Genomic DNA, 27,746 nt, shown 5'->3' with positions numbered 1-27,746 from the left:
CTGCCCAAGGATATCAGAGAGTCACCTTCTCTAAACTCCTTCAAATCCAGACTCAAAACCTTCTTCTTTAGAACAGGATTTACTTAATTGGTTCCGTTCTTTACCCCTCTGCTTCTACTTTTCTTAGTACCACCATCCACAGCCTCCTCTGTATATTGTAATTGTGTTTTTATTGAAACGAGCCTTCTCCAGAGCCGAAACGTTGTGTTTCCTTTCTTTTCTTCTCAGCATGGAATAAACCCGCTACCTGTTCCTTTGCAGCCTACGCATGCTGACGCAGCTACCTACTTGAACTATATCATTTTAAAGTTTGAAATTTTAATACTGAAGAGCAGTTTTACTGTATTGCAGTACTGTACATTTTTGTTATCAGAAGGAACTTCAATTTGCACTCCAACATATCATTTAACCATCCATTTTACAAGTAAAGCAAAGAATTGTTTTATTCTGAAAAGCTTCCTCTATTGTAAAGTACCAGTTCATATTTTAAGTTCACGTACTCTCCCACAAAGAAATCTTTCTGGAAATAATGGAGGAGTCACTTGCTGAGTGATTAATTGATTGCAGTGTTTTGGCAGCCATTTACTGCAATGTATGCAGGCTATGCACAAAAAAAGGAATAAAATTCAAGTAAAAGGTAATAAAACCAGTGCTGATTTAAACCAGATCCCTGAGCTCAGTCAAACCTCTCACCATTAACTGTTAAAATCAACAATAAGCTTGGGGTATGAAATACCTCATGTGGCTTTCTGGTTTTAATAAGCACAGTCCTTAGCATAGAAGATGTCTGGAGGTTGTGTGTAACCTGATTAGGGCGGAGTGGTGGCTAAAGATCTGCACCTGTAGCTGGAAGGTTGCTGGTTCAAATCCCACAGCTGGCAGAGGAATCCTACTCCATTGGGCCCCTGAGCAAGGCCCTTAACTCCAACTGCTCCAGGGACACTGTACAATGGCTGATCCTGCGCTCTGACCCCAGGTGTTTCTCTCCCTGTCTGTGTGTCTCATGGAGAGCAAGCTGGGGTAGGTGAAAAGAAATTCCTAATGCAAGAAATTGTAAAGGGCTAATAATAAAGTCATCTATTAGTGACTGGAAAGTAATGTAGGGTACTCCTGAAACTTGTAACTCAAGATTCTTTCATTTTGTTAATTGCAGAAAAGATCATAAAATAGTCAGCTGAAGCAACATTTATTATACAGGATGCCACTGTATGTGATCAACTTCAATATATGGAATTGATATAATTTGGAAAACAATTCAGTTATTTTCCACAAAGTATATTTCAGAATTATAACGCATATAGTTATAACTAAAAATATTCCTCTGGAGACATTTGTTTAGAAAAAATCACGATGTGTTGAAAGTGGATGTTTGTAAAAAAAAACAAAAAAAAACCCTGCACGAAAAAAGTAACTGAAATTATTTTACATTTCCAGTAAATGATACCAAGCGTGGAATGAACGAATGACTCTGAGATCATCTTGGTGTCTGAATGTCACTGTTTACATACCAGTGGGAATGCATTAGCATGCTTCACCAGTGCCAATGATTTATAGCTATGAATAAGAGAGAAAAAATGTTGGGAAAAGGCCAGTTTCTATGAAACCGCTCCTTCTTTTATATCATTCTTGCACCTGCTAAACTGCATTCAGGCTCAATAAATTGTGGCCTGCCCAAACTGCCCATATCCTGGCTAATTCTAGCTGTTCTATTTCTCATTGTGTGTATTTGTGGGCAGGGGTTTCTGTGGTGTTGACTGGGCTGTCATCTTGTACCACAAATGTCGATGCTCTTTAGTGGATTATTGGTGGTTTGGCCAGGTACTGCACTGTACTGTAAGTGCTCTGACATCCTTTCTTAGTAAAATAAACTTTATAGCTGTGACTTGAAATAAAACCGGTCATTGCCCTGTTATTATTATGATTTTAAGATATATTTTTAATTATAATGGTACATTTATAAACAGACATCTTGGAATTTAAATCAGGTAGTCAACAAAACCTGTGACGGGCTCGGTTTCCATCCAGGGTGTCTCCCACCTTGTGTGGGGTGCTTGTGAGTTCCCCCATATTCCTGTTCTGGATAAAGTGGTTAGGAAATGAATGGATGGATCCTAGTGAACAAAACTATGCTTATCTTATGAAATATGCCAAATAAAAATATACCCATTTGAAAAGCATGCATCTTCATTCTTGCTTTAGATATAAATAGTTTTCATTTTGTAACAGTCTGTCAAATCTGCTCAATTCTGGCAACATAAGGTGCATTTATAATTTATATGGCAAATAAGCCTGAGTTTTGCTTTTATGTTGAGGGGAAAAGAAAATTTAAAAGAAAAATCATGATCATTTATCACTGGCAAAGCTCCTATACTGTCATAAACAACTATATCCCTGGTCCCTTTCAAGAAAAGAAGGTATACAATTATCTGCTAAAAACCCTAGCACATTTTCACTACATGACAAAGATTTAAAAAGATGACAAAATTAGGGTCCTTTGGGAGGTATAAAAGACAGATTTTTAATGAGAAGTGTAGCTGCCTCTTTTGCTCTGTTTCTATAATTATTGAAAAGTAGCCTTGATGGAACTTCAGTGTCCCATTTAATGATTATTAGAGTACTTTGCAAAAACCCTTTTACAGTAACCAGGTGGGCTAATGAAGGTTTATGTTAATTGCAGAAAAATGATACTCAAGTGTAATTAACCAACACCTTTGGCTTTGCGTCACTAAATTCCGGAAAAAACACATAAAATGTAAAATCAAACTTTTGCAAAGATCTGCAAGTGATATAATTAGATTTTACAAATTGAGAAATGTATTTTAAGTATCTAGCTGTACATTTTAAATGCTATTTTTATGGTCATAAGCCTGCCATCTTGGCCAATAAATGTCCCATCCTGAGTAGAGAGTGGGGAGGTAACATCTTTAAATCAATGTTGTTAATCTTGAAAGTCTGGAAAAGGCACTCTAACTTTCAACTTCATAAAACAATATCTACAGAAAAGCCTTTTCAACTAAGGCCATTCCAGTTTTTGGACCTTTTATTGTTATTATATTGAGCAAATTATTATACTGTAATATTGAATATTTCAATAAAAGGTGCAAGAAAAACTGGAATGGACTACATTGAACAGCTAGTGTCAGACATGAAGTAAAAGCACCATATCTCATATGAGACCTGTGTCTGGGGTATAATGATATTGTAATGTAAATAATTATTTGGACTTTCAGCTACTTTTCAACCTTTTTGTTTGTGCTGAAGAGACACATTTGAAAACTACTTAAGTTTCCTTTTCTCTTTTGATTATTGTTATGGTCAAAATATGAGTCTAAATTTAAGAGTAGAACGATCAATACATGAAGAGATGCAACCTCTTAAGCTAATTATCACTGGTTCTAGTATTGGGAACAATTGCTTTTAAAAGTTAATGCTTTACAGTTTCAGGTTACAGTATCTAAGGAATTTTTAATTAATAGTAAACTGAGTTTCCACAGTAGTTTTTTCATACATAATGTCATAATTTACAGTTACCAATGCACTTTGCAGACTGCTAAAGAGGCATAAACACACGGAAAAGGAAAAGGCTGCCAGAGCTTTGTTTTCTCAACAGAGTTAAGCTAGTAAATTCTGACAGATTTACGACACGAGTGGCCATAGTACATATGCACTACATAGAGTAGTTTATGACATTTTAAAGCACTTTAAAAAGATTTACAGCAGTCTAATCTGTAAGAAAGATTGAAATTCCAGTTTAATTCCATTCACTTTCAATTATTTATACTAGTCAGACATAAATATACTTTCTTCCTCCACATAACAGAGAGATAAAAGATGTTTCAAAATCATGAAACCAGCTGCCAGGTCTTCAGCCGAGCACCTTTTCCAGATATGCCACCAAATCTGGCATATTTAAACAACATCAATTTTCTGCTTTCTCTGTACCTTATTCCTTATAAATCAGGATGTTTTCATGACACTAGGAGCTTTCAAAAAGATCTCTTTAAGGATAACTATTGTTTAAAATACTTACATCAATCATGATGGATATGTTACTTTTAGCTGAGAAATTATGAGTTTATCAGGAGGGCGTTTGGGTGATGGTGTCTGCGGAAGCCTTGTCTTATTTTAAGGGAGCCCATGAAGGCCTTTAGAATTATTCAGTGTTACTTTATAGACCTTACAGTAAAGTGAAAGAGTTCAATACACAAGTAATGAGCCAGAGATGCTCAAACAAGCAACATGTAGGATACTGTAAAATAACATAATTTAATATGAATTACTGTCACTTAGTATATAATGAAAGTGTTGTACTAATTGATTTAATCATGAATGAGGACAAATTGTTGTTTTTATTCATAAACCTTAAGGAAATTACTAATATATACTACTAAACTGCTGAATATTATTCTGGTTTCTTGTGTGCAGTCGCAATCATGTGTTGCAGGTTCACCAGCTGCTAAGGACACGTCTCACTCTCATTCTGAAGAGAATCTGATTTTTTTAACCAGCTTGATTCTTTATATTACAATTGTTAATTTCCTTACCTTTTAACCTTTTAATTTTCCTTAAATTTTAACTCCTTTTAAATTTACAGTAGGTTTAAGTGGCTTTTGTTTTTCATTTCTGCTCTTTGGTTTAAACCCTAATTGTCAAGTATTTACTCTGTAAAAATAAGATGAATGAACAAGGATGACTTACAGTTCCCAAAACACACCTTTCACATGAATGAAAATATTTCAGCAACTTTTCTGTTTCTGTGCCAAGTTTTTAAACCTTTAAATCTTTACTTTTGGGGTATTGTCTCTCCCTATCAAGAAAATAATAAAAAATATTTTAGTTAATTGTCAATTTAGGTATGTACTGTAGGTATGTTAACATTTTTAAATGTTGATGTGGATACAGCTATGAGTAAACATCTCTCTCTTTAAATTAAATATAATCTGTTCTGAGATTGAATGTTCCAGCACCCTTTCACGAAATTTGTTAAGATTATAACTTGGAATACTTCAGTTAAAATGTGTTGTTACCTTGAACTTTGCACTTTTAACAAGAAACAAAGAGATGCCTACAAAATTATTGTACTTCCACTGAAAGCTTGAAAAATTGCTGCATAAATTACAGAACAGATACCAGCTTTGTTCAGCAGCAGATGAATGCATTCTAATTTAAATCCTATTCTGTGCAGATATCACATATCTCTAAAGTTGTTAAAGACACCTGGGTTGTAAGTGCTATCCAATAAAATGTGTAAATTCACTTCAATGTAATGTTCTGTGTAACAAACTAGTGATAAAAATGCCATTCTGGTGATTTACAGGATGCACTTTGACATTTTGTTTCAGTGTCATCTGAAGTGCTTGTGAAAATGTAAGCTTTTAATAGGAATGCCTGTGTTTGCGGTCTGGTCTTTAGTGCTTAGTCTGTTCCTGTACAAATAAACAACAATAAATGGCTCCTTGTACTTAGCAGATCTGGAGAGCATTTAGCTGTAGTGTCGATGTAGATACAGTTGTGAGTATGACCCTTAGGGCACAGGGTTGAGTTTTTAGCAGGGCAAATTTAAGATCGTCTGAGATTATGGATGAGCTGTATAGAGAATGTTTTCTCTGTTCTACATGGGGTTGCGCTGGAAAATGCTTTTGTCACACATAAATTCAAGAGATTAGAAAAATCTGAGTTCAAGTAAATTCAAGGAATAACTATCTCCATAATTTCCATACATATGCTGTACCATCATGGCTGCATTATAAACACCAAAAGACATTAAAAATCAAGATTGAAATTCTCATGTAACCAGTGCAGTGGTGCCAAGACAGTTGTTATATGTACACAGGAGGTCTCTCGAGTTATAACTGAAGCTGCTGAATTTAATACATAATTACTATACCTTAAAACCAGATATTCTGTTCCCTGTTACAAGTAAAATAACCTTAAATGGAAAGTTAGTCTTTCACGCACAAAACGTCTCATGTGGTTGTGTTGACCTTCATGAACTACGCGTTCCTGCCAGTCGATGCAAATGCAGAGCACACGCACACCAAAAACACAAGCCATCAGGAAATTACTGCGTCTGTCCTTGCCAGACTGCTCGACTCTTTCTGTTGGCAAGAGATAATCACTTTGGAAGAAGCCGACCCAGTTGTTTGCAAAACAGATTAAAAAAGGAGATAAGGTAACTAAAGTATGGTTGACAACAACAGATGTAACCCCTTGGAATTAGATTCTACGCATCTTTCAAACAGTATTCTGCAGCCGCAATAATTATTTGATCCATTTTTCAATTGAAGGAATCCTTTAAATATTTGCATTTTTTTCTGACTTTACAGATAGTGTATGAAGATAAATAATAGTGTCTATATATCATATCTATTTTACAATCTATTTTCAACAGTGTCTTCGTAAATAACAATTACAATGATAAAGAACAGTTCTGTGCACAGTGCTCAGTTTATATAACCTGTAGGCGTTGTGCAGGTCCTCTGTGTTTGTGGAATGTTCTGTAATGAATGCATCTGCGCGCTCTGCATGTGCAACAGCTGCTGCTTAGTCCTCAAGAATTCTGAAGACTCACGCTTTCCTGCTCTTGAGCTTCATTTGCTCTTAAATCCCGAGGGCGTTCAACACAGTATTTCCATTGGTTATTCCGAAGACAAGCGGGCGGGGTTAACAGAATCGCAGAGGGAAGAAACTTTTGAGCAGCTTTTAAAAAGTTATAAAAGTTAGTCCAGACGGCAATGGACGCCTTAGAGGTAGCCAGATCAGCTTTCTGCATCAGAATCTGTTGTAAATGACAGCGTTTTTCTGGACGCATCATCATGGGTGAATTGAATCATTGACTTTTTTTTTTCAAATCGTCTTCTACTTAGAATAAAAATACATTATTATTATTATTATATTGAATGACATAACATTATATGAATGCACTGATACCTTTTTGTTGGAAACAACTATAACAGCCGTTCCCATTTATCTACTAAAATGGTTACTTCTGTTTTTAAGTTAAAAAGGCCTTTGAATCTATGCCTAATTTCACAAGTATCCACGTATTCAATATTATAGATCATTTATGTATGTTTTATTTATATTTTATAATTTATTAATCTTTAATTATTGATTTACACAAATTAACGAGGGAATTATAGCGTTTTTACAATGATTTGTCTTTAACGTTTATTTTCAAAAAATCAATATAAAGAGCCATGGCAGTGCATGCCCTCACCGGATTCTCTCTGGTGAGTCTGTTGAGTTTTGGCTATTTGTCCTGGGACTGGATGAAACCCAGCATAGTAGAGAACGAGCCGGCACCAGACTACGACAAAAGCTCGACCTTAACAACAACAGGAAAACAACCCCATATTATTTTTATACTGACCGATGACCAGGGGTTTCATGACGTTGGTTACCACGGGTCGGATATTCAAACTCCGACTCTGGATAAACTGGCTTCCGAAGGTGTCAAACTGGAGAACTACTACATCCAACCCATTTGTACTCCTTCGCGAAGTCAGCTGATCACGGGCAGGTAAGGGTTAACCTTTCCAGGTCCTTTTATATTTACTCACGAACAGGTACACAAAGATTTAACAACTGTAAATGTGCAGGAAACCGAGAAAACTAGATGTGATTGTGCACGTTTACATTTCAGTGTAAGTATATCCAAGTGTCTTTTTATATAGCCTGTTATAAAGTCGGAATGCAGTACCGGTACACACAGTTTCAAATATAACGTTGCAAAATAACAGTTGAAACGATAACAGTCATGACCTTCAATAGTATTTTTCATGGACATGATTCAGGGGGGAAAAAAAGTGAGTACGGTAAAAAAAGAATATTGTATCGCCAGGGTCAAAATATTTGAATTTGGTGCACCCCTTCCAAATTATGAAGTACAATGTAATGGTGATGCTAAAATAGGCTTAATATGCATTGGAAAATAATGGCTAGACACATGACATTTCTGTAAAGGAAAAACAGGCTTGGCTTTTCCTTTTTCTGTCCATAAAAGGTTAAAAATGTCATTGTTTGAATCAGCAGTTTCTCACATTACTTATTACTCTTTGCCAAGCTAAAAAAGCCCTGAAGCCATGATGATCTAGGTTTCAGCTACTTTACAAATATCTCCGTGCCTGTCTCACATGATCTAGTAATTGCCTGAACACTAAACACTGAACTTTATTTGTAAATGTAATTATCTGGTGGATCTCCTCATATGAATAAACTATGTATGCAAACAGTTCTCCCAAACTATGCATCCTGGCATGTGTTTCATCTCTTGTCATAAACCAAGATGATGTTGGAAGCGCCTCTTGGCAGGAGTGTTTTCTCAGAAAATACGCTGCAACTTATCAGTGGTGCATATTAACCTAGTGAATACCTTTTGACTTAGAATTGAAAGAGCTTTAAAGCAGTCCATAATGACATTCAAAAGGCTGTGCCAAATTCCACTTAATAGACTTAAGTGGGATTTTAAACAATGCTTCTACATCACTGTTTACATATGTCTTACGTTATAAAGCCAAGGACAATATAATCAGAAGTTATTACTCACCAAAATAGTCCAAGAAAAATATCAAATTATATAATTTATTTGGAATATGTTATTCATTTATGTTTATTTTTATTTTACATTTTTTTACTTTGTTTTCGTTTCTTTGTTTTTTGTATCATGCTATGGCATATGTAATGTATAACAGTGATACTTTTTGCTATTTTTTTTTTATTTCCAAGCAAACCGTTTGTTTTTCAGTGTTTCTTTTTATAGCCTTTCCTATAGCAGGGCATTCTAGTATCATCATCACATAAAACATTTTACCCATTTTTCAAAGATTTACAGGGAAAGGATTTTGACATATCTCATGGTTTCTGGGCAATTGTTTTATTCTTGCATAAAATGTCTGCATCAGGTAGATATTTTTAAGCTTAATTTTTCCAGCTGCTGCTTAAAGGGAAATTCCTGTCTATTTCAGGCTTGTGTTCTCCCCAGACTGTGAAGTTAATTCATTTTGTCAAACCGTGAATTAATTGCATCAGGGCAAAATAACATCGGACTGCACTGTATGTCATTAAGAATGGAAAATCCTCAGGTGGAAACTAAAATTCCAAAAAGATCCCTGATATGGACACCAACAATATATTGCTTTCTCTCGCTGCAAAAGAAAAGCATGCCTGGATACACATTTAAAATACATTCACTGGCAGCAGTTTCACTGAAGAAAAACAGCCTCATCACTAGAAAGATGAATTGTATGGTACATTTAGCTGAAAAACAACATCGTTTCATAGCTTCTAATTTCTTGGCAAGGACAAGAGATTCAGGAACAGCAAAATTTAATTTTGGCTGTAGTTAGCAGAAGATTCTGTCTTTTAAATTTGAAAAAGCCCAGAGATAAGCATGGTACTGTGAGATTGTTATTTTGAATGGAATTTGACTGCTTTTCAAAATGTGTGGTAAGTGATAATCCTCTTGGCACCAGATGTAAAAGTGACTGACGTATGAAGAGAAGCTCTTTCACAGTTTACCTGAAAATGTCAGGAGTATCACCATTTATCTCTAGAGCAATACTTCCAGACATTACTTTGGTGTTAACAGTGTGAAAAAGATCAAGGCAACACCACAGACACATCATAATCAGAGCTTACTTTGGCAAAGTAAGACATAAACTATTGAAGTTAGTTTGTTAGCAGTTATTCATTCAGTTATTCACTACATTATAACAGCTGAGGTATTATTTAAACACTATCAAAGCTATTACAGTACTATCAATGCAATTCAGAAATTTCTGTCATGAAAATTCTAACTTTATTTGTTATAGTTGTTTGCAGAATTCTTTAAACATTTAGTCAAAAAACCCCAAACTAAATAGTCACATAATCTTCTGTCTTCGTGAAATCTCATCCCACTTACAGGACATCACCATGATGGTGACCCAATGAGCATTAACATTCTTCTCAAATCTTTGACATGCAAACTTGAGTTTCCTTGAAATTAGGTACTGCATGTTTGTGTGCCTCCTCATGAAATCTCTAAACTAAATTAAGGAAGGTTTAATGACTCCCAACACCCCCCCCCCACCCACCCAAGACCACCATTTCCTTCAGAAAATCTTCAGAAGTGCTGCTCAGTAAAATGCAGATGGGTGTACAAGCAGGTTGTCCATACCATGACCGGAAGAGGAGGACCTACACACACTGTGTTTATGCAAAGAAAAAAATGAATGGCCATAAGAGTAATAGAAAACTCATGACAGATGCGTGTATGTGGCACAGAATGAAGTGCGTGGGAAAAGAGTATGGGATGAGATGGTAGGAATGTAAAATTCATTTCATTGCACTTAGAAGCCCCAAAAAATAGACATACCAATTAAAGGAGGGTAGATTGTAGTGCAAGTGAACAAATTGGGAAGTTGGAAAACACTTGAGTCGCTTGTTACAACAGTGAAACAACATGAAGTATAAAAAAGCACGAATAAGGCATTGAAGAGGAGAGGATTGAAACCAACATGCAGATTTGAGCATTAAGAACAGAAGTCCCTAAAAGATGAATGCATTTCTGAGATTGCCTGTTAAATAGCATGGACCCAATCCAAGTGACAGTGAACATCTTAAATTCTTATTTCTGCCATGCCGTTAAAGACCTAAAAAGTATTATTACAGAAGAAGTAAGTGAGAAAATGTGCATGTTGATCATATTAGTTTATCTATTTGCTATGTTAACATTTGTTAAGGCTATCGAAGGCATTGTTGTTTTTATTCAGACTAATATGCTAATGACTTTCTCCAAGCAATATCAATGAGACCTGAGACGTTTGTGCCCTACACTCTTGAGATTCAACCAGTGGAGATGATGGTGTTGGTTCTAATCTTTAACATTTTCAATTTGGAAGTCAGAGTAATTTGGGACGGGCATAATTCCCACAGACATTAAAATGTAAACCCATAATTTTTTGGTATGGTAGAAATCTCTAAAAAAAAAAAACTATTGTTTTTACACTTGAAATACATTCTTCACAAAATCTCTACTTACCACTATCCTTTCAAAAACATTTCATGTACCCAAACTGGATATGAACCTGGGTAGCCAGACATAAAATTTCTAAACTGGCAACAGTCAGGGCATTTAAATTAGATTAAAATTTTTGTCTTTTAGGTGTGGTTAGAATTAAGTCCACTGAATAGTATCTATCCTTGACAAACTACGCAGGAAAGCATAGCATTGATACAACTTTGTAAATGAACCATATTTTAATACAAGGACTGAGTTTAAACCACACATACTTTAAATATTGTGAAAAAAAAAAGTGGATCTTCCTTAATATTTAAATTACTTGAGAAATAGCTGTTGGCAGTACTTTCCATCAAAAGGCACTTCAATGTAATCATATAAATTGGCAACATATCAACAGCCATTGTGCCAGGAATTGTTTTGTTGCAGCAACTAAAATGAACTGACTATTCTAGTGTTCACTTTAAAACGGAGCAGTTTGTTTTAATCCTTTTCCTTTATCTCAGTTGAATGGATGTGGAGTTGTTTTTCAAAGACTCCTGCTGGGTTTATTTAATTAATCAATGAATCAATCATTTGTAAATTGAAGTGACTGTCAGTGGACAAACCTTGGAGAGGGAATTGGGAACATAATTAACAGACAAGTGTATATCATCCACCTTTTCCCATTGTTGCATTTATTTAGTTTTGCGTGTCTTACTGTGTGTTCCACTTGATTCTCAGTACTGTTTCTCCTCAGACTGTTGTTCGCCTGACTAACCCAATGTTTAATTAAAAGCAGCTTCTGAAGAGGCATGACAAGACCAATCTGCTCAAGGGAAGCACATTAATATATAGGATAGGAAAAACAGTTAACACAAACTTAAATAACTGAATATATAACTGGTTTATATTAAAACTGATTATATGTTGTGTAACTCTTTAGTTTCTTATTATATACAGGGCAGGAAGTTTAAGGGGGTTTCCTTTAATAGTGCAAATGTTAGAGCATTTTGCTTTTGATGTGAAGAATCTACAAATGATTATCAGTAATCTATAAAACTAAATTCAATAAAAATCGCTGGCATTCAAATTCGATTACATACCTCTCTTGGCCTCTGATACTAAAGGTAAATCCTAGCTAACAGGTGATAGACCAGAAAGTTACTTTCTGTCTTCAAAGAAAGTCTTTGAAAGCTGTCATAACAGTGTGTTTAAATGATTTTAGCTCAGATTACACAAAACACAAATCTTTCAGGAATGAGAAGGACAAAGGGATTGATTCCAGTCAGGTTTTATAGTGTAAATGTTACTCTCAGAATATGAATATATGTTCCAGACCAAGAACCTTCACAAAGTTCCATGTCATCCTTGCTAAGAGGCCATACTAATCTTCTGTGTATCTTTCCAATTTTAGTATATATGCTGGCGAAGCATAAAAACAAGTTATAGTTCTAACATAAACCAGACGCTTTGGAGAGATTGTAGAAATTTTCAGTAGACACTGCACATCAATCAGCATCACCATAATGGTGCTGCCATTTTTAAGATTCTCAGGAAAGCAATTTCTTCCTCAAGCTTTTTAGATTGCTTATTGGTGTGAGAGACTACTAAATATTCAGTCATTTTACAATGAACATTCTTCAAGGTTAAGTTGGAAGTTAAGAGCAGCGGTCGCAATGCATTGCAGATATGAATAATAATTATCTTAATAATTATGCAATCATAATTGTACAGGAAATCAGCTATCTCAGGACCGCTTACTTTCCCCTTTTTACATGTATAAATTCAAAGTTGGCAGCCATGGCTGATTAACCAGTCATTAATAGTCTCAAAAACTTTGTAAAATAAGATGAATTAGCTACTACTCATCTTTTCATTTTCTTCTAATTGTCTTCCACCTCTGACAAATGATGGCGCTCATTGATGTCATCATCCCTGTGGTATGGAAATCTTCTATTTTACAAACAATGCACGTGCAAATTCTGCTAGTGCAAGACATAGCGCCTGCAGTTTCAAACGAGTATCAAACAGACTGTCTCCAACCATGTTGGAAAGTTTCCAAAACAAGTGTAATGTTTTAACACATTTTGCTCTCTTTTAACAAATACCTTTTCTATAATTATTATCATTATGAGCTTTTAAAACAAGACTAAAGGGCTTATTCACAATGTGGGTTTGTGAATAATCTTCAAATTGTGTTTTGTGAAGGCCTTTTAACTAGAATCTCAAGGCACATTGAGTGCATTAGAACACTCTTACTGTTGACATCATTATGTATAATATGAATTCTAGTAACACTGAGGTAACGTAAGAATGATTAAATTGAATTATTGCATTTATAGGTTTGGAACTGTGTGTTTGACACGTTCTTAATCTAAGTGATTGGTTATCTTGTAGTTGATTCAGTTTTACAAACTGAGAGCTAATTGATTTTGCTAATATTGTATAAGAAGAACATACCTTTCCTTTCATTGTATGCCTTTCTAATAAATAGAAATCTTCTCTTTTAAAGGTATCAGATACACACAGGCCTTCAGCACTCTATTATCCGGCCTCGCCAGCCCAACTGCCTGCCGTTCGACCAGGTCACCCTCCCTCAGAAGCTACAGGAAGCAGGCTACGCCACCCACATGGTGGGCAAGTGGCACCTGGGCTTCTACAAGAAGGAGTGCCTGCCCACTCGAAGAGGCTTTGATACCTACTTTGGCTCGCTGACAGGCAGTGTGGACTATTACACCTATGACTCCTGTGACGGGCCCGGTATGTGTGGCTATGACCTGCATGAAGGGGAGAATGTAGCCTGGGGTCAGGGAGGCAAATACTCCACTCATCTTTACACACAGAGGGTCAGGAAGATCCTGGCCACCCATGACCCTCAGCAGCCCATCTTCATCTACCTCTCCTTCCAGGCAGTGCACACACCTCTGCAGTCTCCAAAGGAGTATATCTACAAGTACAGGGGGATGGGAAACGTGGCCCGGCGCAAGTATGCTGCTATGGTCTCCTGTGTGGATGAGGCAGTCAGGAATGTGACCTATGCCCTGCGCAAGTATGGCTACTACCAAAACAGTGTGATTATTTTCTCAACTGACAACGGTGGGCAGCCTTTCTCAGGAGGCAGCAACTGGCCCCTTCGAGGTCGCAAGGGCACTTACTGGGAAGGGGGAATCCGGGGACTTGGGTTCGTGCACAGCCCTCTTCTGAAGCGTAGGAGGCGGGTGAGCAAGGCTTTGATCCACATCACTGACTGGTACCCAACTTTGGTTGGGCTGGCTGGGGGCAATATCTCAGCCACTGAAGGGCTGGATGGGTATGATCAGTGGCCAACCATCAGTGAAAGCAAGGAATCTCCACGCCTGGAGATCCTGCACAACATCGATCCACTCTACAACCATGCCAAGTCTGGCTCTTGGCAGGAAGGCTACCGGATCTGGAACACAGCAGTTCAGGCTTCCATCCGGGTTGGGGACTGGAAGTTATTGACAGGAGATCCGGGGTACAGTGACTGGATCCCTCCGCAGACACTGACCAACTTCCCGGGGAACTGGTGGAACCTGGAGAGACCTATGGACATCCAGAAGTCTGTGTGGCTTTTCAACATTACTGGCGACCCCTATGAGCGCTATGACCTCTCTGAGCAGCGGAGAGATGTGGTGAAGGAACTGCTGGCCAGGTTGGCCTATTACAACCGCACAGCAATTCCAGTCCGCTATCCAGCTGAAGACCCTCGGGCCAACCCTGAAATAAATGGTGGTGTTTGGGGACCCTGGGCTGGGGAAGAGGAGGAGGACCACTGGGATGAGGTTTACCTCAGAAAGAGCAAATCCAAGAAGAAGAAATGCAAGATCTGCAAACTGAGGTCCTTTTTTAGGAAGTTAAACACAAGGATCATGTCCAATAGAATCTAGAAGCTGACATGATCTGGCATCGAGTTACTGTTGCTATTGTATTGTTATTGGTACTCTGTCAGCTCTAAAGTTTTATTAATAATTTAAATCATTTATCAACGATAACAACAAAACTCTGTGAAACAGCTGTGATGTTCCCACGACTTTAAAAGAGCTTTGTCTGCAATAGCAAATTTACAGTTTCTACATTCTAAACTTTTTGTTTTGCTTTGCATCAATAATACACAATTTTAAAATAACGTAATAGAGATTCCAACTCTGATACTGGAGTATCCCCACCTTGCAGTCAGACCTAGTGTGACTGAATGCCATTTCTGTCTTCAGATAAAGAAGGGACTTTAGAAACTTGAATTAAAGTAAACCCTAGAAAAAAATGGTTAAAGCCTTCTGCATTTCAATTTTTTAAGTTTTACACCTACAACCTCCCACTAGATTTTTCAAGCCTGCTGGTTAAGATTATCCAAGCATCTATGTGAGGAGATCACAGCTGCTTTACTTTGAGGGTTGAATAATTATGTTCTGCTTAGGCAATCATGTTTAGTTCCTAATTTAAACAAACACTTCAGAATGTTTTATAGATGTGAGCTGCATTTCTTTGTTTTCCCCAGTTTGTGGCTATTACTATTTATATGGTGCCAAATCAAAGTTTTTAATATAAAAAACACATCTCTAATGAAGATCCCTATTGAAGGCTGAAACTTTGCTTTGATGGCTAGTGTTTTTTCTTCATATAAATACCTTGGTTTTGTTATCTCAAGTATAGATCATACAACATGTCCTTGACAAGACCTCCCACATTCATATTCAGGATCCTTCATTTGTGGATGATTACTGTAGAACAATCACTTACTGGAGGCATGAACCATATTCTCGGGATTACTGACTATTTTAACTTTAAATTCTTTGAAAATAGTCACTTGGCCTTTAAATAATGCTGCACTGCAGCTACTGAATGAAATAGTGAAGTATTACAAATGCCTTTGGTTTAGAAAAATTGCAACTAAAGCCCATCATTCTTATGACGTGCTTAGATATTCCATCCAGAACTCTGATGTACTCAGATGTGTATTGTAAGGACAATATTGCTGCTTCTGTGTGAAAAGAAACAGGAATTACCACCCAGAACTACTTCTTTATATAGCATTTTTTTTGTTTTTAAAATATATTTGAAATGTATTTATTTATGTAAAAAATTATGAAAAAAATAGTAATCAAAACCCAGAACAAAACTTCGGCCCCCAGCTCCCTCCCTCCTGTCCCCACCCACAACGGCAAACCAGACCTTCAAATAAAAAGCCTAGCAACTAGATCCTACGTAGTACAACCTCCAGGTTTGACAAGATCTGCTTTCAAACACCATATGACGAGATAAAAAGGGTTTAATTGATCCCACGGTTCCTCATCAAACAAGTAAACCTTTCCCAGTTGTGTTTTTACAAAGTTTCTATGAAAAAGTCTGCTAATTAATGGATTATAAATTCAATATCTGAACATATTTTTACACAATCATAACCATGCTTACATCAGTTAACGTCCCTGTGGAATTCAAAGCCTTGAAATAAATTGAGAACACATTCTCTGACAATATTGTAGCAATTCTCATTTGAAGTACTGTATGTAATGATGTTGATATTAAAAAAAAAATGCTTTTTAAAAAGCAAAATGAAAACCATTTTCAAATGTTTATCATTATTCTCCATCTTTGAAATCGGGCAGGAATGAATTGGACCTTCACTCACATGCCTGCTGGTACACTGATCTTAGACCAAACTGGCATTTCAATTTTACAGCTTTGCATCGCCGTGATACTTTTAGTACATCATCAGATGAATAGCCCGAAAAAGGATTTTTTCAAGTAGTCACAAGAAGTGACTAATAAAAAAAAAAAGTTTTATTACTTTGCACCAACATTTTTGGAATCCTCTGGTGACCCTTGTGTGATTCCCCTGGACAATCACAATCAAAGGTTTGAGAAAGCACTACAAGACGGGTTCGTCACTACTGTGGGTGGATGAAGCTGGTTTTGCAGATTGTCCTCCTGAGATTCAGAAACCCCAAAATTGATAGACTTCTGGTAAGATTAGTCCTTAAAGCTGCCTGTGTGAGTACAACATCAATAATTCAGGGAGCTAGGAGTGAAATTACAAGTGTGGACTGGATTTTCCACTCATGTCTTTGTTTTTTTTTTCTGTTTTTGGCCGTATAAGAGGCCAAGCAGATTTTTCTATTTTTTGAGGCTTATGGAGGTACTGGCATGATTCCATAAGAAATGTTTAATCCTTGTGGCGGCTTTATTTAGAGAAAGATTCAGAGAAGGATTACCTCCCCTGCAGGCGGGCAGCCTTAAAGGGTTTTGTGTTCAAACTTGTAGAACAAAAGTGTCGAATGTAATACCCTAAAGCCCTTTTGGTGTCATACCCCATCTCAATAACACTTTACTTCATTAATTGTTATAACTGAGCCTACTCCTTCCTGCTTTCTTCCTCTATAGCACAATCAAATTTTAAGACTTTCAACAGCTATCCAATTTCAGGGAAGCAATAAGATTCTATGGAGTGAAAGAGTTAGAGATAATAATCTTATCTTAGTATTTGGCTGATGGAGCTAACTGATTTATGTACAGCTTTCCTTCCTCTTCAGTTTGGACTCCAGTTGAAAGTCTTTTGGCAGCAACAGTCCACACATAAGTTAATTAAATCCTCAAGGATTTGAGTTCTGGCCATGCAGCGTTTCAGAAACATTACTTTTATTTAATTTGCCTCAAGCATCAAGCTGACTCCTGCAGAGCAGGCAGGTGTGGAGTCCAGCCCAGTGTTCTCTTGGACAACTTCCTTTCTTCTGGGATCAATATATCCTTATATATATACATACCCTTAGTGATCATAAGCAGTATCAGATGAGAGGATCTTTGTTAATAGTATAGTGGAGATGGCTGTGAGCCTTAGAGTCCAATAGACTAAGAGTTCAATATAAAGACCTTATATACAAACAAGTTAATCAATATGTTCCTTTTTAGCCCCATACTGTGTTTGTACATAAACAACTAGCATCCAGTTTCTGGCAGTTCCAGTTGTAAACCAGCACACAGAAAGATCTAGTGATCCGAGCCTGTGGCTCTTAATGAAAACGGGATGTTAATATTCTTGTTCCATGCCAGTAGGCTGACTTAGCATTGGCACAGGAATGAAGTGACGTCACTTTCTGGGTCAAAGAGATAGTAAGCAAACTCCCTTTTGAAACAGATCTAGCCTTAATTGCTGCCAGAACAAGATCAAGGCCAACATGCTGAAACCTGTACAAGAATTTACTGAGCATTTCCTGGAGTGCCACCAGAGACTGTGTTGCTCTCAGGGGAACAGGAACATTTTAGCTTCTCTAGAAATGGAAAGGAACATCTAAGAGGAAGTGCTGCTTGCTAAACAAGGCGCAGTGTTACTGTGTACCTTGATTGGCAGCATCTACAGAAGTATTTGGCTGCAAGAAAGCTTATGAGGAATACTACAAGAGAATGCTTGCCTTGTATTTTGTAGTTTTATAAGCTTTAACTCATTTTATCAAGTGGTATTGAATATACAGTAAATAGGTGGAGGTAGTGCTTAGTATGTTAATCACAAAGTTCTGGAGCTCAATATGACTGAGAGAGAGGATGTCAACATCCAGAGGAGGGCAACAAAAGTACCAGAGTGCTTAACTGTGATATGTTCTAAATTCATTGTAAATTCAAGTCACTTCTATCCATAACATGTTAACACAGAAACACACATTTCAATTACTCATTTCAAATACCATAATCCTAAGCCTCTGTTTTGGAAACATTTCCATGTCTAGGCATGGATGTATTGTCGGGTCAGTAGGGTTTCAGAATCTGACTGTATGATCTCCCACTAGACTGCACTGTAAATGTTTCAGGGCTCAGCATAAGTTACAGATCTGACATCACCACCTTGAAACCTAGACAGTGTAGAATTTAGCCGTGGCAGAAGACCCAGTTTTTTGGCTCAGAGTTCACTACTGTCTAGGAAGTAGGACTGTGTGGATCTGAGCCCACCAGTAACCGAGATTGAATCCAGACAGGGACAGAGCTATATGTGCTACTTAGGATGTTGAAGATACACACAGAAAGAATACAGGCAAAAACAAAGTAAAATAAATATTTTTCATTCAGTTTAACCCAGCTTTTTTGAATGATACTTTCCTCTTAGCTTTTGAAGACCACCAACTTGAACTGAAAAGTTTCTGCATTGTGTGAGCATTCACTGTCGTGTTTATTTTCAAAACCTGGAGATTAATAAGAGTGGATATGAATGTAAAATGTGGCTCTGAGATTATGATTAGGAAAGGAGCCGAGCTGTTTATATAAACAAAAGACATTTTGAAAATGTCTGCTTTTACTTTACAGCCTTCAGGAGTCATGGGACGTACATGGTTTGGGCAGTTCCCACAGCCTGGAGCAGGATGAATCATGTCTTTGGAGCATATCATTCTCTAATACTTTGGTTGTGTATAATTAATGCATTTTTTGTGACGGACCGGTGTCTCAGCAGTGTATACTGCCTTGTGCCCATTATCTGTCAAGTTAGGCTCCTGCACGCTGCACACTGTATTGGACTAAGTGCTTACTGAAAATGGAATGAATAATCTATGTAGTAGAGTGCATAACTCTGTCTTTGATTATATCAGTACACCTTTTTGTGTTCCCTGTAAAGCTGCGTGCTGTAGTTCATAAGTGCTTGTTAAAAGGCTACAGTAAAAGCAGGAGGCAATTAATTTATAGCTGTGTTTACAAAAGAGCTGTTTCATCAGTCCCACCTCCCTACACATTTGCATTTGTTCGGCCATTTGCATCCTTAACAGTCGCAAGATTTACAGTTTGCAATTTTGTTTTGTCATGTTTTATTTCTTTATATATTTCCAAAGGTAAATATTTCTATTTGATTAAAGTGATTTACACAATGAATCAGTCATTCATTTTCTCCAAGACAGTGTTGCTCAGTGCTTTCTGGTTTTTACTAAAGGCTCTTTTAAATCATTTTTAAATCGCATTATGTTAATATGCTTCACATCACCTGGGATATTTATTACAGTGAGGTCTTTCTTTTGGCTTTTAGTATCGAAACATCAGAGATAGAAAAACAGCAAAATGTATGTAAAAGAACCCACACTAGTTATTACATTTGATTGGAAAATATTTTTTACACTTCAAAGTATTAAAAAATGTACCTGAAATGAAGTAAAATGGCAAGAAGGGTTTCTGCTGTACCACAAAAGGAAAACAAACTTTAAAGGAAGTTTACTGATCTTTTTCAGTTTGAAAAAAAAAGACTTTCATTTTAGTTGTTTTAAACCATCACCCCATCAAAACTGTCGTAAATACATTTTACTGCTGTTGCTCTACTATTCTCATACTGCTATATCAAGGAGAAAGGCAGATCTAAAACTTGATTTTTACTTGTGAAAATACAATAGAATGCAAGGAGTGGTTCTAATAACATTTAGACATGAAAATGGGCATTTATTAAGTCTGGATTAAATCAAATAAAAAATGTAACCTATCATCCAATACAGATTCCAAATTTGTCACCGTGCCAGAGGCAAAGGTGCCATCAAGTACTAATTCTACATATTGTAATTGGCAGGTAAACTTGTTTTGATTTAATCTGAGCCTTAGTTATGATGCAATCCAATATTTTTTACTGACTGTGAATATCTAAATATGTTTTGTAGCTACTAAAAAAGAAGGATGTCTCTAAAATAAACATGATACATGCTTCATGTTGATATTAGGTGTTTCATATGTTTATTTAAATATTTTGTTTCAGGGACATTATAACGAGCAGTCATGTCAGACTGTTACCAAACAAAGGTTTTGAGCTTCAGTTGTGAAGCTTTGTGACTGAACAGGAAAACCATCCCAGTATGATGTCTCTATTTCAATAATGAATCTATAAAATAAACATTTATAATCTCCTGATGCTGCGTTACTTATTTGGGATTCTTTTTTTTTTTACTACAAACCTTTTTAATTAAACAGGTTGTTTTTTAATTGTCTTTATTTCTGTTTTGGGGAAAAATGTGTGTATGCAGATTCTAGAGGCATAGAGGCTTTATTTGCACACCTTTGTGTCAAAGGTTAACTAAAATACTTTGTTGTCACGTTAATTGCTGCAAAGTGACCAAACACAAACTCTGCTCTTTAAAGGCAGATACAATTAAAAATTTCATACAATTCAATGCAACCCAAATATAATTGCTTACCAATAGCACCAACACTTTCATGAGTTTTTTAAATAAAAATTATAAAAATGTTGTTGCATTAGAAACAGTGGTAAATATATCAGCTCTGTAGTCAATAGTTTTAAAAATGCAGATGTGCTGCCCAGACAACTGCTATGAACAAGCCCAGTAAAGCTACCTGAAGTGATTTATTGAAAATGTAGTTATTAACATTTCCTACTCAACACTGATGTACAAAGTCCTCAGTGAATTCACAAGAGACACAATGGTAGTGTATTTGTTGTTCAAAGATGCTAGCTTGAACTGAAAAGGCTGAGCATAATATTTGCAATTAACCGGACCTCTGGGTACCAAAACAATACAAATAATACAGATCACTGAAATAATGAAATCATCTGGTGTTTGAATAGAATAATGTTTTGCAGATCATGAAATACAATATTTTGTATTTTTCCCCCAACTCAAATACACAGTATCATGTGAATTCAGTCTTTTTATTGCACAACCACTGTATTTATTGGACTGCATGAAAATTTCCATACAGGACTGTAGCACAATACAATTGGCTCTGCTTTTTTTGTTACTTGAAGCAAATTCCAGCTGGACCACAGCATATCAGTCCTGTTTTCTGTTAGAATATATACAGTAACTGGGGCATGACTATTTTGTCATTTACATTGAAAATCCCTGTTAGAGACATCATTATACATGGCTTCAAGAATGAAGGCAGCTATCTGGCAGAAACCTATGAGGACTTTCAGGCACATTTAAAATTCATCTGTGAAGAACAAGAGACGCTTAACATGGGATTTGACTGAACCTCATACATTAGTGTTACTATACACTTTTTTCAAACAGCGATTGGCATTCTACAAATGTTTTTGTTGTATTTACACTAACAAAATAGTTGTCTTTCAGAACAAGCAATTACTGTTGACATAACTATTGAACTAGCTTGTTTATGCATGGAGGTTTTGGGGAGGGGGATAGTGGCATTAATCACTTATAAAGAGTACAAAGATTCACTTGTGAGATTCAGATTACACTACTTGTAGAAAACAATTTGGAAAAAAAAGACAGATGTGCCTAGTGATGATTCATTCTTTTGTGTTGCTATGGAAACTGTGGAATTTGACTTTAAGCAGCAGCTTGAGCTGTTCGTGGGAGCACAAACATTTGTATAGTCATCCAGCGAGCACAGAATTGTCTGTCAATCAAACTCAAAAGCTGCCACTTGGAAAATGCAGACTAAGATCTTAACATTAGGAGGTGGATTGGCTTTACATTGTTCATGTAAAGAACAATGTAATAATCTACAAATGTAGTCTTTTACTCACATATATCTATCAATGCACTCCCTCATGTCCTCAATTAAACATAAGGTTCTGAATGAAATACACCTTCAGGATTTTTTTCCCTATAAGTGTTCATGAATATGTCTAACATAATCAACTACCCTAAAGTCTTAAAAAAAAATCTTGGATTACCACAAATTGGAAATAGTTTTCTCTGCTGTCCCCCAATGTTTATTTTCTGCTACCTCTGCTGTCATTACTAGATTATTAGAGAAGGAATCAATTAGCGGTCAGCCCCGAAGGTGAAGAGGAAGCAATAATTAGTTTGAAAGCGCTGATTTTACAATGCCTTGCTTGCTCTTGAATGTAATTGTGTGCCCAATTCAGGAGCAAACACTGAAATTAATTTAATACCAACATTTCACATGACCTTGGAAGTGTGATGGAATATTTTTTGTTAATTACTGCACATACTGTGGAAATACAAGAACAACAATAGAAAAAGAGGTGCTCAGTAGCTTTAATTTCTATTCATTTACAGTCAGAGTGTAGCTCCATTTTTCTATTTTTCTGTTTTCAGTATATCAATAGGTGGATTGTCTGTCATTACCACTTCACCAGATTCCAGCTCTGTTATTATGTAAGACAGGCCGATTGTTATACTTCACCTTTATATTATGGTAGGATATTACGCAGCCAGTTCAACTGGAAATGATGTGTAAGATTCATCTGGCCATTAAAAAGTCTAAATGAGATAAGCTCAATTACAGTATAAATATACTTTACAGTTTACCTTTGCTATTTTTTTATATTCTTGTCCCATACTACTGTAATTCATAAACAAGTCTTAATTGAGTTGATAGAGTTAAGTATAACTAGAGTGCTTCCCAGCACATAGCAACAAGAAGGTATAGAAAATGTGGTAACAGCAACAACAAAAAAAATGTTTGATCCCTTTTCTACGGGTGTCATCATAAAGCATTTTTAGGTCAATTGATATTTACTGATTAGAAATTTGGTCATTCTCTTATCCGCCCACCCTGAGAGAGCTGCTTACTCTTGGCAAGGTTTGCCCGGAGGGCACAGGGGCACGAGACTGAGCCTTGGCCGATGCCAGTGCTTCTAGAAACGCCTGCTATCCTAGCCGGCATGTCCTTTGGGAGGCAGGAAGAAACTGGAGTACCTGGCAAAAACAAACAGAAATCCACATAGAAGGAACCGCAGGCTGGAATGAAACCCAGGGTCCAAGAGCTGTGGAGTTATCTGCCACACCACTGTGCTGCCCTGAAAGCATGAAATTGCTTATAGTTACATGCCCATTACAAAAAATTACCACGCTGCAATTCTATCTTTCTTTTAGAATCAAAAGCTATGTCACAAAAAACGATGAGAATGACAGTTAATCTGATGATCAGGGACAAGTTTAACTGGGTGAGCAGACTTTTTTTCTGATGGTGAAATTAAGCCACACTTTCTGGCTCAGATTGGGTCTCTTTGATCTCTCACACAGAAACTGCCCAGCTGTAGCACTGGAAGTCGACACTAAGTGGCAGCAGTGTGCTTTTAATGTCCTTTTCAAAGTTTTATCAGCGCAGCGCTCTGTCAGCAGTCATCTGTGTAAGACAAAACGATACATCAGGAGCTTCCTATAAAATCTCTCCCCTCTGTTTAGTTTTGGCTGGGCTGTGAGCCAAGACATTTGTTTTGCCAGAACACCAATTACATTCACAACAGGTATAATTCTAGGGCAGGGATAAGAGGAAGTATTGTACTTAATTTCAAGACGTATTGTACGTGATCAGAGGAAGTATCAAAGTTGACTTTTATTTTGTATTCTCACTTGTAAGGCACTATCCTTCAAAACAGAAAATGTACACGAATCCTATTGGCAATAACACTGCAGATTATTAAATATAACCCTCTAGGCTGTTTTCTATGACATAATAGTCATCATATTCTTTGTAAGGAAATTACAAAATGGAGAACGAATTCTCATTTACAATGATACTCTGGAGACGAATTCATCTAACAGGTCACTTACTGAAGAAGTGTGGGTGCAGTATCTTGCTTAGAGACACACCATTAGCAGCCCCCTTGCAATTTAAACCCATAAGCCTCTGGTCTGTAGTCCATGGCATCAACCACTGATCTGTGATGCTGCTAAGTTTTAAAACAATTTCCTGTACAAAGAAAAAAAAAACAGCCTATGGAAGATGTCTTGATCAGCAATGAGTGTAGTTCAAGTTATTTTAAATAAGTCACAGATTAGTCTGGGTTAAACAAAAGTTAAACCACACCATACTATAAGTTTCACAGACTTCAGTGTTTAACAATTGTGCTTTTAAAATAAATTAAAAGGCAGAAGATTGTTGTTGCAATGAAATAGATTACAGGCAATGACAAGGAAAAAGAGAGAATGGTTATCAGATGTTTGAATCTTACACATTTAATTAAACTTGGGTGATCACAGGCATACCAAACCCACTACTTTGTCCTTCCTAACTCACAAAACTACTCCTGTGAGTCTGTGATTTTCCAAGATAAGGAACTCAGGCTGATTTCGATTCAAACCAGGAACCTTCTGAATCACATTGCTCATCTTATATAACAAATCATAACACTCTACAGTATCTCATAAAACGGAGGCTATTTTCCAAGTCTCCAGAGTGCATACATTATGGGCAGCAATGGTAGCTATCTAGGTAGTTTTATGATATGATATATGTGTATATCTTCTCCCTACTGTACATACAGTATATGCAGTGTAGTATAATGACTAATCTTTTAGTTACAAGTTTTTTAAATTTTTTACAATTGATGTTTAGAACTTCTCCTACTGTTTGGAATCCCAGGAGGAGAGTTTTCTCCAACACTTAAAAAGTAAATTATGTTTAGATAAATAATACATCAACCTCACTTGTCTCAACATTTCATATTTTTGTCTTTAAATTTCTCAAGCAGCTTAAACATGTGTTCTTCATCATAAGAAAACATTACCTCAACTAATACTGATACCTGTGTTTTAACAATCAGTCTTCACAGATTGTCTGCTGTGGTCTTTATTGCTCAGAAGCTTGAATGGTTCTTATTCTTTTAAAAATACCTGTCTGAGATTTGCATGCAGTATCTTATTATTTTGCTCTATGCTGCAATCCCTATTTGCATACTGTAAATGTCATGTATGTTACAGGCACAGCATTGTTTTTTTCCAGTATTAATCCAACAGAATCACTATTCTTTTTCCATTGAGAAGAAGCAAAAACAAAAAGAGAAAAATAGAATTCAATGAGCAATAAACTATCTAAAGATTTAGCAGAAAATTAAAAGTCTTACATACTGATTTCATTTTGAAATTGATGTTATTTTCAAAGAGAACCCACATTAGACACACACCTTAGATTATTAGACAAAGAAAACACTTTTCACTGCAGATTGCAGGATATTTCTGCTACAATACTGTGTGAAAGACTACATGAATAGCAGAAATGTAATGATAAGAGCCGAATAAAATACACTGTAGAAGAAGTATAATGATCAAGGCAAAAAAAACTATAAGTAGAAAAAAACAGGCAAAACTGAAATTTTATGTTATAAAACTATGAAAGAAAACATATATTGGTTTTATTTTTGGACAGAAAATGTACCATAAATATCTGTCTTCTCTGATCTGTTTTGCCATTTTCTCTAGTATGTTTGCTACAGAAATTAGATTTGCTAAAATAAATTACACAGCTATCATGTGGCATTGTAACTCCCTGCAGTACTTTCTGTGAGAAAATTGAATTTGCTGCATCCTGCTATGCAAAATGAACACCGTATCCTCACCCTGTTGTGGAAATATGGCCAGACAATTTGTCTTAATAACTACAGCCTAATTTTAGAACTGCAGTTTTTGAAAATATATGAGACATTTCTATGCTATCATGTTAACTTTCACTTTGAAACATTCTTATTATGACAGCATTATTAAGCATTGTATTACAGCCCTTTACATACTAGTTACATTTTAAAATACACATTGAATACTGTTAAAATCATACACAAGTTGATATATACTGTATATATGTATACCCTATATCTATAAATAAGTAATCAATCAGCTGTTTAACTTTTATTATTAATTATTATTAGAGTCAGGGAATTAATACGTGAATTAATAAGAGATAAAATGCAATATTGCATGTAAAAGTATTTATAGACCCTTGCACAGTTTCACATTTTGTTGCTTTACAGCTCACAATCTGAACAGCAATTAACATTTGTTAGATACAAAACATTTTTTGTTGAACAGAAGGGTCTGAATTCCTTTGCCTGGCACTATATTTTGTATCTTTTTGTAGTATATTGCCTTTCCATGAAGGCTACATTCTTAAATAATTTTAATTTCATAATTCCACCTCCCACAGGGTGTAAGCGTATTTATAAAGTTTAAATCACTGAGACTGAAAGCTGTGGTTCTCTGGTTCAAGTAGAGCATAATAATAAAAATAAAACATGGTTTTCTGTTTTTGTTCTTGTCACTGCTCTTGAGGATTAAATCTGTGCAGTTTTTAGTCTTTATTTCAGTCTTAGCTGAAGTGAGATTTTCACCACTGAAAAAAAATAACAAAAGAGTTTGGTATATATTAAGGTATATATTCAAGTGTTTATGCACCAAACCTATTTGCATAAAGATTCTAGAAAATTTCCAAAGCCACAAACACTTTTTATTCTACTCCTCCTCACCCTTATTCTTTTAACTTTCTTCTCTTTAATCTACTGTTTGCTGTCCAAAGACACTGTGCATGATGGAATGGTGAAGTGGCGTTTCTAAATACAGTACCTCAAACAAGCCACAAGTCATGAATGCCATGTTCAGTAGACTATGGGAGACAGTTTTCAGTCCCCAACAGCTACATCACCCTCCAGCTCGCAACTGGCAACCCACTGAAGCTAAGCAGGTGTGAGCCTGGCCAGTTCCTGGATGGGAAATCTCTTGGGAAAGCTAAGGTTGCTGCTGGAAGAGGTGTTAGTGGGACCAGTAAGGGGCGATCACCCTACAGTCTGTGTGGGTCCTAATGCCGCTGTATAACGATGGTGACACTTTACTGTAAAAAAAGGTGCCATCCTTTGGATGAGACATTACACAAAGGTCATGACTAATCGTGGTCATTAAAAATTCCAGGACGTTTCTCGAAAAGAGTAGGGTGTTACCCCGGTGTCCTGGCCAAATTTCCCTCTGGCCTTTACCAGTCGTGGCTTTAATAATAATCCTCATCTGTGAATTGGCTTCATCACTCTATTCTTCTCCCCACTGATAGCTGGTGTGTGATGAGGGTACAGAGT

At 36.4% G+C, this 27,746-nt stretch overlaps 1 protein-coding gene and 1 pseudogene across 1 annotated transcript; one reads left to right on the top strand and one right to left on the bottom strand.

The window, feature by feature from the left end:
• The first annotated feature begins 6,653 nt into the window (after nt 1-6,653).
• Nucleotides 6,654-20,863, top strand: arsib (arylsulfatase family, member Ib). The gene is made up of 2 exons (XM_088604387.1): nt 6,654-7,522; nt 13,497-20,863. Exons 1-2 carry the CDS (start codon nt 7,200-7,202, stop codon nt 14,890-14,892), a joined length of 1,719 nt encoding a protein of 572 aa, XP_088460513.1. The 5' UTR covers nt 6,654-7,199; the 3' UTR covers nt 14,893-20,863.
• On the bottom strand, nt 12,324-12,418 carry LOC148650517 (U6 spliceosomal RNA; annotated as a pseudogene).
• Nucleotides 20,864-27,746: the final 6,883 nt, after the last annotated feature.

This window comes from Lepisosteus platostomus, chromosome 13, assembly GCF_059453375.1.
Source record: "Lepisosteus platostomus isolate fLepPlt1 chromosome 13, fLepPlt1.hap1, whole genome shotgun sequence".
Lineage (NCBI taxonomy): Eukaryota > Metazoa > Chordata > Actinopteri > Semionotiformes > Lepisosteidae > Lepisosteus > Lepisosteus platostomus.
This window is presented reverse-complemented; position numbering and strand designations above follow the sequence as displayed.

Excerpts from the sequence above, each read along its gene's own strand:
- arsib (XM_088604387.1), top strand. The coding sequence starts at position 7,200 with ATGGCAGTGCATGCCCTCACCGGATTCTCTCTGGTGAGTCTGTTGAGT. Across the intron at positions 7,523-13,496 it reads AGTCAGCTGATCACGGGCAG|GTATCAGATACACACAGGCC; the intron begins GTAAGGGTTAAC and ends TCTCTTTTAAAG.